The 14345-nt window shown below is 71.9% G+C and overlaps 3 protein-coding genes across 3 annotated transcripts; 1 reads left to right on the top strand and 2 right to left on the bottom strand.

The window, feature by feature from the left end:
* Positions 1–465: 465 nt before the first annotated feature.
* Positions 466–3117, bottom strand: AURANDRAFT_63854 (hypothetical protein; the record flags this gene model as incomplete). The annotated part of the gene is made up of 3 exons (XM_009038285.1): positions 466–726; positions 804–2032; positions 2109–3117. The coding sequence occupies 3 exons, from the start codon at positions 3115–3117 to the stop codon at positions 466–468; spliced, it is 2499 nt and encodes an 832-aa protein (XP_009036533.1).
* A 996-nt stretch (positions 3118–4113) lies between these two features.
* Positions 4114–8196, top strand: AURANDRAFT_63853 (hypothetical protein; the record flags this gene model as incomplete). The annotated part of the gene is made up of 3 exons (XM_009038526.1): positions 4114–5463; positions 5771–6679; positions 6859–8196. 3 exons carry the CDS (start codon positions 4114–4116, stop codon positions 8194–8196), a joined length of 3597 nt encoding a protein of 1198 aa, XP_009036774.1.
* Positions 8197–13438: 5242 nt separating this feature from the next.
* On the bottom strand, positions 13439–13639 carry AURANDRAFT_8953 (hypothetical protein; the record flags this gene model as incomplete). The annotated part of the gene is made up of 1 exon (XM_009038284.1): positions 13439–13639. A coding segment is annotated over one exon (201 nt), but the record flags the coding sequence as incomplete, so codon positions are not given.
* Positions 13640–14345: the final 706 nt, after the last annotated feature.

Raw genomic sequence — 14345 nt, 5'->3', positions numbered from 1 at the left:
TGAAGGACGTCTGGCACGCCAAGCGCTGGGTGCCCCACGAGACGCTCCCCGACGACGCGCAGGAGACCGCCGTGTCGCCCCTCAAGGCGCCGCCGCTCCTCAACTAAAGTTTATGCGGCGGGGTCTTGCCCGGGGGGTGGGCGCGGCGCTCAGAACGCGGGGGGCGTCGAGCCGTCGTCGGGGGTCGTCGGCGACGCGGACGCCGGCGGGGGCGTGAACGACCGGCTGCGGCGGTCGCGCGGGTGGTGCTCGTCGATGTCCGCGAGCGTCAGCACCGTGCCCGCGTCGGGCGCGGTCTCGACGTCGTGCCTGTGTGGAATTCAAATCTTCAACCCGACTTCAATGTGCGCGTAATCAAACGGTTTGGACCAGACTCTTTCGCTGTGCTTCGAGAACTCGACGAGAGCGATCGATCCGTCCAAAAATCAGCCGAATCGACTTCGATTTGACCGAGCTAGAGAATTCTCAAGTTTGGTCAGGACCCCCCAAACCAGTGGTTGAATTCCACGCAGCGTCGTGCTGATGGAAGCTCGCGTTCCGCGGGAGGTAGTGCGACTCGGCGTCGTCGCCGCCGCCGAGGAGCGCCTCGGACGCCTCCGAGACCATGGAGCAGCGGCCCACGGGCGGCGGCGCCTCCGTGAGCGTGCGGCGCCGCGCGTTGAAGTAGACGTCCTCGCCGTAGAGCAGCGCGTCCTCCTTCTCGTGGTCGTCGTCGTCCGGCAGGGCCTACCACATGCGTCGGTAACGATTTCTCATCGTTTTCTCGGGTCAAAACCTCTCGAAAGTCGTCACGGATGCAGGACGCTGGGCAGGGCGAAGGGGTGGTGCGCGCCAAGGTGGACGAAGCCGTCGAGCTCGTGGTGCGCCTCGACGTGGAACGCGTTCGCGAGCGTCTCCGAGTGCAACCCCGACTCGCGCCGCGTGGGCTCGAAGGCGCGCCGCGCCGTCTCCGAGAGGCGCTGGGCGATGGACGTGCCCCGCGAGAGGCGGCGCACGCTCGAGTCGCGGAAGGAGCTCATCTGGCGCGCGCTCGAGAACCGCGAGTACGGCGGCGGCGCCTCGTCCGCCTTCTGGGCCTCGCCTTCCTTGATGTCCGCCAGCTCGACGTCCTTCACGGACGCGTCGCTCGCGGCGCGCGTCAGGCCGCTGAGGCGCCGCTGGCTCTGCTCGACCTTGGCCTGGTGCCAGCCCCCGAAGCCCGCGCCCCTCAACTTGCCGTCGTCGCCGCGGTAGACGTTCGCGTCCGCGGCGAGCGCCTCGACCTTGACCATGGCGTCGGCGTTCGTCGCGAGGCGCGGCCGGCCCGAGGCCTCGTCGTGCTCGACGTGGCAGCCCGGGAGCCAGCGCTGGACGCGGATCTCCGCGCCCTGGTGCTCGTCCTCGCGCAGCGCGGCGCGCACCGCGTCGAGGATCTCGTCGATGCGCGCCTGAAGCCGGGCCTCCTGGGCCTCGTCCATGTCCAGCGTCGTCGGCAGTTCCAGGGACGTGTCGCGGATGTACATCTCGTTGACGCAGTGCGCGAGCCCGAAGTGGTCGTTCGGGTGCCACTGGCGGCTGTCGATGATGTCGCAGCCCATGCGCGTCGTCGCCGCCAGGAGGTGGTCGCTCTGCTCCCACGTCGCGTGCGACTTGGTCTGGAGGCAGAAGTAGGTCGCGTGCACCGCGCCGGACACGTCCGCCGTGTCCGCGATGGCCTCGGCGATCTGGAACTTGGCCTTGCGCTCGTAGGCCTCGAGCGTGCTCCGCAGCCCCGCGGGGCAGATGATCATGGACACGAGCACCGCGAGGCAGATCGCGTTGTACGTGCCGGAGTCGAGGATGCCGTCGCCGTCGACCCTCCGCGCGGCCGTCGCGATGAGGAAGCTGAACTCGCCCCACTCGCCCCAGGCGAACGCCAGAATCCAGAAGTGGTCCGCGTCGCGGGGCTGCGCGAAGCAGCCCATCGCGAGCTTGCCGAAGATGCAGCAGACCAGGAGCCCCGCCTTGGCGAGCGTGCCCGCCTTGAAGCACTCCGTCACGGGGATCTCGAAGCCTACCGAGCACGACGGTGACGATTTCTCGTTGGTTTCCCACCCCAAATCTCTCGAACATCGTCACGGTCACGGGACGCCGCTCGAAGCCGATGGTGCACGCGAAGAAGAGGCGGAGGAGCCAGTGCATGACGCGCTTGACCTGGCGGTCCCAGCACTCGTGGACCGCGTGGTCGCTGCAGAAGCAGAAGCCCGCGAGGAACGCGCCGAGCAGCTCCGACGAGCCGCTGTACTTGCAGCCGGGGATGAGCACCATCGCGGCGACGAAGACGCAGGCGAGGACGGCCTTGGGCCGCTGGGGCTGCGCGACGCGCGGCAGGAGCCGGTCCTGCAGCGCGCGCGGGATCACGTTCACGGCGAGGTAGCCGATGACGGCGATGAGGACGAACATGATGACGATGGGGATGACGTATTCGATGACCTCGACGTCGTTGACGATGTTTGTCACCGTCGTGATCAGCGTGATGTTGACGATCTCGTTCACCGTCGCCGCGGCGATGATGAGCTGGCCGATGGGCTGGTTCAGCACCGTGCCCGCCTTGAGCACGTTCAGCGCGATGCCCGTCGACATCGTCGCCATGCAGGCGCCCACGACGAAGGCCTTGACCGGCGGCGCGCCCCACAGGGTCGCCGCGCCCGCGCCGAGGCACAGCGGCAGCGCGCTGCCTAAACCGCCGACGGCGAGCCCGCGCGCGCCGATGATCTCGAGCATCTCCAGGTCGACGTGGAGCCCCGCCTCGATGACCAGCAACGCGAGGCCGATCTCGCCGACGGACTTGAGCACCGCCGGGTTCGGCACGAAGTCGAGGAGCGCCGGGCCTAGGACGATGCCAACCCAGATCTCCCCCACGAGCGACGGGATGCCCACGGCGCCGCAGCTCTTGCCGACGATCCAGACGACGACGACGAAGACGACCATGAAGAACATGGAGTTGAAGTGGTCGAACTGGCCGTGGTGGCCGTGGTCGTCGTCGTGGTCGTCGTGGTCGTCGTGGTGCGCCGTCGAGTTGCCGCTCGACGCCGCCGACGCGCAGATGGCGAGCGTCGCGGCCAGCAGCAGCGCGCGCGAGATTCTTTGCGGCGCCATGGTCGCCGCCGCGAGGCTGCCCTCGTCGACGCGCTCCTTCGACGTCCACCGCCCACACTCGAAGAGGACGACGTAATTTCGTGGCGGCCGTAGATTGAAGAGGCGTTGCGTTTCACCATTAGACGATTTCAGATTGGCTTTCCAACAAATTGTATCACTAAGTTTACGTCGGTATTTGATGCCGTGACACGAAGTCCGCGTCGGCTATGGACGAAAAAGTCGTCTTCACCAGCCCGTAGCTCGACGCAGGAACCGAGTCAAGAGACAACCCCCGCTGCAGCGAGGATCGGAAGCCTGTCGACGACACATTCCCCGCGGGATGTCACTCCCCAGGATTGCGTCGCGTCGCGCACGAGGCGCCGCAAGGGGTCGGGAAAGGGTTGCTCGCGTCCCCCGCACCCTTTTCCGTCGTGTTCGAGTTCACGGAGCGTCGGGGATCGTTCGTCTATGTAGTGTGGGAGTCCCCTTTGATGCGCTCGACCATAGAGGTCGAAGACTTTGACTTCCAAGGTCTCCGCGACACGTGCGCGCACCCCGCGCCGCGCAGCACCCGGATCGGGTTCAACCGTCGCGCGAGGCTGCCCCTGGATCCCGGCAGCCAATGGGACCCCGAGCACGAGCCGCGCGGCCCCAGAGCACCGGCGCGGGGGCTCTGCGCGGCCCGGGCGCGCCATCACGAACGACTCGGCGCCGAGCAGCCCGTCCCCCGGGCGGCCCGTCGCGCTTCCAAGCCGAAGAAACGCCGGAATATGTCACCGTACATGGCCACGACCGCGCGCAGCCCGCCAGGGTGGGCGCGGGGGCCCAACTCGCCGACTTCGGTTTGAGTTCCAGGAACTCACGCTCTTGGCATTCGATTGCCAAGAGCGCGAGTTCGCGTAACTCGGCGCCACTGCGGGAGATACATTAATTTCGATACATAATTTTTGTTTGAAGCCTCGGACAGAAGAATCTGAAATCGTCTATTAACATGTCTTCACTCGGGCCTCCGATGTAATGGCCTCCGATGTCCCCCTCCTCGCGACCGGCCAGAGCAAGCGGCCGAAGGCGCGCAAGGTGCTCGTCACCTTCGAGCACGGCCCGAAGCCGCTGAGGATCACGCTGCGCAAGGAGATGACCGTCGCCGCGCTCTGGCCGCTCGTCAGCCAGGCGCGCGACGGCGTCGACGCGGCGTCGTACATCCTCACCGGCGGCGCCGCCGTGCTGCTGCCCGACGACGGCGTCCTCGCGTCGAGCCCGGGCCGCGACGGCGACGTCGTCCTGCGCTGCCGCCGGAAGATCGAGCAGCAGGACGACCGCATCGCCGGAGTCGAGAGCTTCCGCGCGCTCCTCGGGCCCGAGGCCTACGTCGAGGCCATGCGGATCGAGATCGCCCGGGAGCCGGCGCTCCACGCGACCTGGGCGGCCATGCACGAGGCCATGATGGCCAAGGCCGAGCCGGCGCCGCCGAGGGCCCGGGACATGTCGCTCGAGGCTTTGGTCGCGCGCGCGCGCGACGTCGCGGGCCCCGGCGCGCCGGAGCGGCGGCTCCGCGAGGCCGCGGCCCTCTGGGACGAGGTCGCGGCGCGCTGCGCGCCGAAGAGCGCGGGCGCGAACCGCCGCGCCTTCCTCGACGCGCACCTCGAGCTCCAGAGCCTCTTCGACCGCTTGCGGGACGTCGACGGCTGCCGCGCGCGCGGGTTCGCGGTCGCCGCGGCGCCGGGGACGCCCTTCTGGCGCGACGGCCGCCAGCGGCCGCCCCACTTCCTCCCGCACCTGGAGGCGGCGCCCTGGCACGACGCGCGGCGCTTCCCCTGGACCGCGGTCCTCGAGAGCCACGCGGACGTCATCCGCGCGGAGCTGGACCATTTCGTGTCCTCGCCCGCCGCGGGCCGCGCCTTCGGCAACGTGTCGCGCCGGGACCAGGACCTCGCGGGCGGCGCGGACCGCTGGCGCCAGTGCCAGCTCCTCGACGGCCGCGCGTGCCCGCGGACGACGGCGACGCTGCGCCGGATCCCCGAAGTCGCGGACTGCGCGGATTGCGGCGTCGGCCAGATGATCTTCTCGTGCCTCGCGCCGGGCGCGAAGCTGCGGCCCCACTGCGGGCCGACGAACGCGCGGCTCACGGTCCACATGGGCCTCATCGTGCCGCCGGGCGGCTCCCGGATCACCGTCGGCGGCGAGGCGCGCGAGTGGCGCGAGGGCGAGTGCCTCGTCTTCGACGACAGCTTCGAGCACGAGGTCGAGGTCGTCGAGGGGCCCCGGGTGGTGCTGCTCGTCCACTTCTGGCACCCGGACATACCGCGGGACGACTGGCCGACCGTCGCCGCGGAGGAGCGCGCGATCCGCGAGGGGGCCGGGGGGCGCGTGTCGTCGCATTAAAACTTCATCCAAGCGGCTTGCACAGCGATTTGGTGTAATCTGGGGCAGCTTTCCCGGGGCTGACGATATTTATGGACGAACATCGCCGCGCGCCGGGCGGCTCCTGGTACGCGGACGGGTCCCCGGACGAGGGCCGCGGCTGGCCCCCGACGACCGCTGCGACGCGGCGGCGGCCGCCGGCGAAACGTGCGCCGGCGGCGGCGCTCCCCCCGGCGACGAGGCCTCCGGCGCCTGGGCGGATGCCGCGCGCGGCGCCGGCACGCCCCCGCTCTGCTCCCCGACGGGCGTGGAGCACTTCAGCGACGCGCTGCCGCCGCCCTACGACGCGCTGTCGCCGAAGAGCCGCGCGGCGAACCCGCGGCCGCGGACGGTGAGCTACGGCCAGGAGGAGGGGTTCATGGCCCAGTGGGCCCTCGACGTCGACGCGGCCTACGCCGCGTCCGGCGTGCCGAACCTCGTGCTCTTCGAGCCCGTGCAGCACTTCCTCATGGACCTCGCGCCGACGCTCGTGCCCGTTTTAGCGACGACGTGCAAGCGGTCGCGCGAGTTCTACGCCGCGCGCGTCGCCGAGGGCCGCGCCTTCGACGGCTACGACGACGCGCGCTACGCGGCCTGGGCGCCCCTCGCGCGCTACGCGGGGGCGGCCCACCGCAGGGCGCTCCAGCGCCTGCTGCCGCGCGAGTTCCACGCCGCGCTGACCGTGACGCTCGCGGACGGCGTCACGGACGCGGCGCTCGACTGCTTCGGGAGCTACGTGTCCGCCGGCGGCGCGGCGACCATCGCCGGGGCGCTCCTCGACGGCGCGGACATCTCGACGATCAACTTGCGGGGCAACGGCCTCGGGGACGACGGCGCGACGCTCATGGCCGTGGCCCTCGAGCTCAAGGAGAGCCCGCTCCGGGTGCTGAGCCTCTGGTCCAACGACATCTCGGACGCGGGCGCCATCAAGCTCGCCGACGCGCTCGCCGTGAACACGTCGCTGACGACGCTGGACCTCGCGGGCAACAGCATCGGCGAGGCGGGCGCGGACCGGCTCACGGCGGCCGTCGCGCGGAACCGGAGCCTCGCGTCCCTGGACCTGCGGAACAACGACGTCGACGCCCGCGACCCCAAGGCGGCCCAGGAGCGGCGGCGCCGCGCGCGCAAGGCCCGCCGGGAGAGCATGGAGCACGCCGCGGCGCTCGCGGCCGAGGACCCGGGGGTCCCCTAATGCGCAGCACGTGGGCGCGCGTCGACGCGACTACGGCAGGGTCGATCGGACTCGACGGTACTCGGCGCGCGTCGACGCGTCTTCGACGACACAAGCCAACATGAGCCTCAAGGTAGCGATCCGCGGGTGGTTGCCGCCGGTAGCTCTCGTACTCTCGTCCGTCTGGGCAGCGCCCGCGGCGGACCAGCATGCCCCTCATCATCAACCGGAGCGCCGATGGGACGCCGATCTTCAGCTTCGTCGGCCTGGGCACGGACGGGAGCCTCGGCGCCGACGGGAGCCAGTGCGACGCGCCGCTGCCCGCCCGGCGGCGGAAGAAGGTGCTGCCCCTCATGAGCTACCGGCGGAAGAAGCGCGCCGACGACGAGGCCTGGGGCGCGCCGGCGGCGCGGCGGCGCCCGGCGCCGGCGCCGGCGCACCCCGTCATGGACTACAACAACTGGACGCGCGACCTCGAGCGCGACTCCGCCGCCGGGCCCGCGGCGCCCGACCCGGGCTTCGCGACGTGGCCCCGGAAGCAGCCCGCCGGGGCGCCGCCGCCGGAGCCGTCGCCGACGCGGGCGAGCAAGCGCGCGGCGAAGCTCGAGCGCATGCGCGACCTCGAGCGCGAGAACGCGCGGCTCCTCGAGCGCCTCAAGTTCGACGCGGCCGCGGCCGAGGCGCCCGCGGACGCGCCGCTGCCCGCCGTCGAGTCCCTCGCGGCGCTCGCCGCGCGCACGGGCGTCGACTGGGACGTGCCCGCGGCCCGCGCGCCCTGGGACGTCGCGCCCGCGCCCGCGGCGGCGCTGCCGTCGCCGCTGCGGGCGAAGCTCGTCCAAGCGCTCGCCGAACACGCCGCCCCGGAGGCGCCGCCGGAGGAGGAGGAGATCCCCGTGCTCGAGCGCATGCGCCGCGCGGCCGCGGAGCGCGATGAGGCGGCGCGGCGGCGGGCCAACGCGGCCGCGAAGAAGCTGTCGCCGAAGAAGAAGAGGCCCGCGCTGAAGAAGAGCGTGTCCGCGCCGGCCAATTTGAGCCCGCCCAAGCCCGGGGCCGCGTGCCGGGCGCGCGCGGCGGCCCGGGCCGCGCGGGAGCAGCGCGAGGCGGGCCTCGCCGCGGGCGACGAGTTCCTCGAGGCCCAGATGAAGCGCATGGGCATCAGCGGCGGCGCGCTCCGCGTCGAGCGGAAGCACCGCTACGCGCGGGCGCTCGAGAAGCCCAGCGGCTACGACGCGCGGCGCAAGGCCACGCCCCCGGCGCCGCCGGAGCTCCACCTCGCGAACCACGAGCGGCTCCTCAAGAAGTACGAGCGGAGCCTCGTCGCGTCGAACGGCCTCGAGGGCGACCGCACGCCCCTCGCGGAGGACCTGACGCCCTACCGCGCGCTCGTGAGCCTCGCGCCCGAGGCCTTCGAGATGGACCCCGCCACCGGCGCGACGGGCGCGCTGCGGCGGCGGAGCTTCGACGACGGCCCCGCCGCCGGCGAGGACGCGGCCGCGCTGGAGGCGCGCTTCCGCGAGATCATGGCCTAAACTGCGTTACGACGGGCGGTTCAACGCGAGCGGCGTCTCGTCGCCGTCGTCGTCGTCGGTGGGCGTCGAGGCAGTCGCCTCGTCCTCGACGGCGACGTCCCTGACCTCGTCCTCGACGGCGACGTCCCCGACCTCGTCCGCGACGTCCGCCTCGACCTCGTCCGCGGCGTCCGCCTCGAGCTCGTCCGCGGCGTCCGCCTCGACCTCGTCGGCCGCGGCGTCCGCCATGGCCTCGTCGACGACGCCCTTCGCCTCGTCCGCGACGTCGCCCTCGGCCTCGTCGTCCGTCGCGCCGCCGCCCTTGGCCTCGGCGCCGTCGAGGGCCGGCGCGACGGGCCCGGGCGGCGACCCCTTGACCTCGTCCGCCTCGCCGTCGTCGGCCTCGTGGACGTCGACGCGGATCTCCGGGTCCGCGAGCGTGCGCCGCTCGCCGGCGAGCAGCTCCCGAAAGGCTGTTTCGTCGACGCCCCGCAGCTGGTCCGCCCCCAGGGTCGTCAGGAACGCCGCGGCCGCGCTGAGCTGCGTCAACAGGAACCCCGCCTCGCCGCGCATCTTGTCCTCGGAACTATAAAGCTCCACGAACTTCAACGCCGCGTGCAGCTTCCGCGGCCGCGCCTTCAGCGTCGCGAAGATGACGACGGGCAGCAGGTCGTCGGCGCCCGGCACGACGTCGCCGCCGTCGCCGCCCGCCTCGCGCGCGAGCGCCGCGAGGCACTCGAAGAGGCAGTCGACGGCCTCGCGGATGCGCTTCGTCGCGCGCCGCGGCGTCAACTCGTCCGGCACCAAATTCAGCGCCGCCAGCGCCCGCCCAAAGGCCTCGAAGCGCGCCACGTCCGGCGCGTCGAGCATGCGAAACGTCAGCGCCCCGTGGAACACGGAGAACCGGTGCGCGAGCGCGTCGTCGTCCGCGTCCGCCTCGCAGATGAGCCGGAAGCCCGGCTCCGGCGGCGAGCCCCGCGCGAGCGCCGTGTAGAGCATGGCCTCGAGGTGGTCCACCGTGAGTTCAAAGTCCTCGGGGCTCTCGGCGTTCCACGGCGCCTGGCCCCGGAGCAGCCGCGCGGCGTGGTTCACGAAGCGCTTCACGCGGGCCGCGCGCGCCTCGTCGGACGTGCCCGGCGTCTCGTGCTTGCCGAAGTTGCGCACGAAGGCGTTGAGCGACGCGCGGCACCGGTTCGCCGCCGGCTGGTCCCAGCGCGCCGCGAACGACGAGTCGTCGGGCGTCGCGTCGGACGCGCGCCGGAACCGCGGCCGCCTGTGTGGAATTCAAATCTTCAACTCGACTTCAATGTGAGCGTATGCGACAGTTTCGACGCAAGCTCTTCGGCTGTGCTTCGAGAACTCGACGAGAGCAATCGATTCGTCCAAAAATCAGCCGAATCGACGTCGATTTGAACGAGCTAGAGAATTCTGAAGTTTGGTCAGGACCCCCTGAACCAGTGGTTGAATTCCACACAGGCGGCCGCTCGTCGACGGCGCCGAGGCGGCGGTTCAGCTCGTGGACGCCGAGGCGGAACGAGTCCTGGAGCCGCGCGAGGAAGGCCGGCGGCGGCCGCGCGAGCGGCGCCGCGCCGGGCCGCGGGGCCGAGCTCCGCGGGCGCCGGCCGCGCCAAAGGCCTCGAGTAGACGACGACCCAGCGCCGCCGCCGCGCGAGGGCCCCCGCGAAGGGCTGGGACGCGCCCCCGATGGGCGCGGCGCCGACGTGGTTCGGCGACGGCAGCGCGCGCGCGTAGGTCCAGCCGCGGCGGTCCGTCGTTGACGCGTCGACGTGCGCGCGCCACTCGGAGACCAACGTCCAGGCCTCGGCGTCGCGCGGCGGCGCCACCGTGAGCCGGTCCGGCCCGCAGAGGGACCCGTCGAGCGAGCTCCAGGGGCCCACGTCCGTCGGCAGCAGGTGCGCGGGCGAGAAGCCGCGGCCCCCGGGCAGCCACCGCTCGTTCTCCAGAGCCTCGTCGCACGCGTAGAGCGTCTTGCCGAGCTCGAGGACGCCGCCCTGGCTCAGGAGGAGACTCCGCAGCGCCCGGGGCGCCAGGGACGACCCGTCGCCCAGGGGCACGCCCGCCGCGTCGTCGTCGTCGCCCGGCGGCCGCGGCGCGCCGCCGCCCGCCGCGCCCATCTCGCGGCACTCGCGCGCCCAGGTCCGCCGGCGGCAGGGGCCCGACGACCCGTCGAGTTTGTCGAAGCGGTCGCCGTAGTGCCAGTGCTCCACGACCCGCCAGGCGCCCCGGCCCCAGGGGCGCAGGAGCGCGAGCTGCGTCTCGAGATCGTCGCGCGTCTGCGACTGGATCGACGCCGCGACGGGGTCGCCGAAGACGCCGCTGGGCACGTCGGCCTTCCAGGGGCTCGGGTCCGCGCCGGGGATGAGGTGGGCCGCGGAGTAGTGGCCGTTGGACGCGAGGCGCTCGTGCTCGTACGCGCGCTCCTCCAGCACCGCCTGCCGCAGCAGCGGCTCCGCCGCCGCCGTCGGGAGCCGGTCGTTGGGGTGCGGCGGCGCCTCGGCGCGCTGCTCCTCGTCGAAGGTCTCCTGCAAAGACCGCGCGAGCGCCTCGTCGTCGCCCGTCTCCGGCGCGGGCGGCGGCGGCGGCGGCGGCGGCGCCGCGGGCGCGTCCCAGTCGTAGTCGACGCCGTAGGTCGAGGGCGGCACGAGCTCCAGCGGGAGCACCTTGGGCAGGTTCCCGCCGGCCGTCGCGATGCAGAGCAGGTGCATGAAGACGCAGAACTCGTCGAAGCTCAGGCCGCGCGCGTCCTTTTTCGCGTCCGCGAGCTCCCACGCCGACGCTAACACGCCCTTGGCGACGCCGGGCCCGCCCTCGCCGCTCCGCATGAGGCCCTCGCGCTCGCAGTAGCGCCGCACCTTGGCGCCGCCGACCCAGCCCCGCGACGCGCCGGCCTCGAGGAACGCGCGCCGCATGGCCGGGTCCGCGGCGCAGGCCGCCAAAGCCCACTGCGTCGGGTTGCCCGACGCCTGCGGCGGCTCGGGACTGGCGCCGACGTACTCGTCGTAGGTCGGCGGCGCCGCGTCCGGGATCATCGCGACGCGCCGGCCGCGCGGTGATCCGCGGCGGCCGCCGGCGTGGCCGTCCTTGTGGCGAGGAGACGACCCGAAATGCTCGAAAAGCAGCCGATGTTGCCGTCCGCGTCGCGTCGCGATACCGATGCCGGAAGGCCGGCGCCTGCAATGGCGGCGGCAGAAATCGCAACCCACAAAACAACACCGAAGAACGCTTTGCTTTGGTATTACACGACAGGATCGCGCGCGGACCGCGGCGCGGTTCGCGTCTCCTCAGTAGCGCGCCTCGACCTTGGAGGAGAGCGCCGCGAAAGGGTCCTCCTTGGCCTCGACGACGGGCGCCTTCTTGGGCGCCGGCTTGGCCTTGGACTTGGCCGCCTCCTTGAACCACTCGTTCGTCGCGGCGACGTTGGGATCCTCGCGCTTCGACGTGATCGTGAAGGCCGGCTCCGCGGGCTCCGGCGCCGCGACGACCTCGACGACGGGCGCCGGCGGCGGCTCGTACTTGACCCAGGCCGGCGTCTCCTTCTTCTGCGCCGACGCCTTGAACTCGACGGCGGGCGCCTTGTCGCCCACCGCCGCCTTCTCGGACTCCTTGATGTCGGCGACGAGGTTCGCCTTCTTCGCCGCGAGGCTTTCGGCCGCCTTGACCTCCGCGGCGACCTCCTTGGCCGCGCCCTTCTCGAAGGGCGTCTTCACGCCCGCCTCGAGCCCGAAGGGGCTCGTCGTGTCGCGCTCGACCTTTTGGAACTTGGACTTGGACGCCTCGGCGAAGAAGGAGGACGTCGCCTCGACGCCGGTGTTGTCCGGCGCCACGGCGGCGTAGGCCGGCGAAACGAGGAGCGGCAGCGCGAGGGCGGCGGCCGCGGCGGCGCGCGCGGCCTCGGAAAGGAGAGCGCGCGGCTTCGCGGCGTGTCGCGACGGCGCCAGCGCCGTGGCCGTGGCGCAGAGCGTTACGATGATTGTCGCACGCATGCTTCTGGAAATGTCTGCGATCCTAGGTCGGGGCGACGACGCACAGCTCGAGTGGGAAGTTACAGCTCCGGCTCGATGATCCGCTTCGGAGAGCGTCGAAGCTCTCGACGGTCGCGACGAAGGTGATGTGATGTTGACCAAGTTATTGAAGGGGATGCGCGCCCGACTGCGATGTTGATGCTGGTTGCAGCCGGCGCCATCGATGCTATGCACGTCACGCGCCGAACCGCACCGCATGCGCAGCCTAAGAGTACCAGTGATGCACCCAACGACGCCTAGAACATCAGCAATGTACGCCAAACAACGAAAACGGACGCTGGCAGCCCTCCTGCTCCTGCTGCCTCTACAAACACAAGCCCTCGCGACGACTCTCACCCCGAACGTCGTCCGGGACCAGTTCGACTGGTCCTGGCAAATGCAGCCATCGCTCGAAGCCGACGCGCTCCTGCGCCCGGAGCGCGCCGACGCCGCGGCGCTTCTGGCGTCGGTGCTCGCGGGCGACGCGCCTTCGACCGCCGTCGCGACGGCGGAACTCGAGCGGACCGACGGCGTCGCGACGGCGCCCGCGCTGTCCGCGGCGTCCTGCGCCGCGCTGCGCGACCACTGCGACGCGGAGATGGCGTCGCAGATGGCGCTCGACAACACGGACCGATTGCCGGATTTTCAAGTCAACGTCGACTTCGACCGCGACCTGCCCGGCATCCTCGGCGCGGCCGACGTCGCCGCGCTCCGGGCGCTGCCCTGCGACGCGTTCGGGGCCGACGCCGACGACTTTTACCGCGTGGGTTGCTTCCTGAGGCGCTACGCGGCGGACGAGCGGCCGTTCATGAAGTGGCACGTCGACGGCAACGCGTTCACGGCGAACGTCGCGCTGAGCGAGGGCCACGCGGGCGGCGAGCTCGTGGCCGCCTACGGCGGCAGATGCCGCGCCGTGCCGCGGCGCCTCGGCGCCGCGACGACGCACCGGGGTGGGCTGTGCCACGGCGTCGCGCCGCTCACGGCCGGCCTCCGCTACTCGCTCATCCTGTTCTTCCATTCGAAGACGAGTCTCGAAGCACGGATGAGACGAGGGTCGTCGTAAATGCCTTTTACCGGTCCTTCTTGGGCGTCCCCGTCCACGTGGACCGCGGGAGGCAGACCTGCGCGAGGACGAGCAGCGACCCGAAGAAGAGGAGGTCCACGGGGACCGCGTACTTCCAGGGCCGGTCCTCGGGCCCGGAGCAGTCCCGCCCGTCGCAGCGGTGCGTCGCCGCGACGAGGTGGCCGCCATTGGTAAAGACCCAGTCGTCCAGGGAATAGTGGTCCTTTTCGGAGAAGAGGAGGTAGAGGTGCTTGAGCGTCGCGCCGACGAAGTGCGACGGCATGCGTTTCCGCCGCGCGTCGCCGAAGACGTCCACGAGCCCCGCGAAGGCCCCGCCGACGGCGCAGCGCTGGGCGATCTGCTCGAAGAGGGCCCAGCCGCGGTCGCGGTATTTCTCGTCGCCCGTGGTCCGGTAGAGCACGAGCAGCGAGTACGCGTAGGTCTCGTCGAGGTCGTAGCTCGGTCGCACCGCCGCGAAGCGCACGCCGTCGCCCTCGACGAGCGTCGCGGCGTCCGGCGCCAGCCCGCCCGCGGCCGCGTGCGCCGCGTGGACGGCCTCGGCGACGCGCGCGGCCAGCGCGAGCGCGTCGCGCTTGTCGTCCTCGTCCGCGTTGCCCTTGCGGAAGGCGTGCGTCGCGCCGAGGGCCAGGAGGCCCGGCAGCCCGAAGGTCGCGGCCTCGACCGCGGGGGTCCCGCCGGGCGTCACGGGGAACGTGAGGTCGCCCGCGCTGTGAAGCACGTCCGCGCCCTCCTCGAGGAGCCCCTGCTCCCACCAGTCGTAGAGCGCGGCGGCGCGCGCGGCGCCGTGGGTGCTGCCGATGAGCTGCTCGCCCAGCAGGCTCCCAAAGAGCGTTGCCGCGTCCTTGAGGTCCGACCGCGCGCGCGAGTCGCACGCGGGGTACCGCGGCAGTCGCCTCGCGCTGTCCTTCGCGCCGTCCTGGAACCAGGCCGTGTCGATCTCGTCGAAGATGGCGTCGGCGGCCGACGCGAAGCTCGGGTCGTCGAGCTCGCGGCTCAGCGCGCGGAGCTCGAGGCCGAAGCCGCCCGCGTTGCCGACGGTCTCGCAGTCCGCGCCGTCGTCGACC

The sequence above is a fragment of the Aureococcus anophagefferens genome (assembly GCF_000186865.1).
Source record: "Aureococcus anophagefferens unplaced genomic scaffold AURANscaffold_8, whole genome shotgun sequence".
Lineage (NCBI taxonomy): Eukaryota > Pelagophyceae > Pelagomonadales > Pelagomonadaceae > Aureococcus > Aureococcus anophagefferens.
The sequence above is the reverse complement of the archived record's forward strand: the minus strand, read 5'-3'. Positions and strand labels throughout refer to the sequence as shown.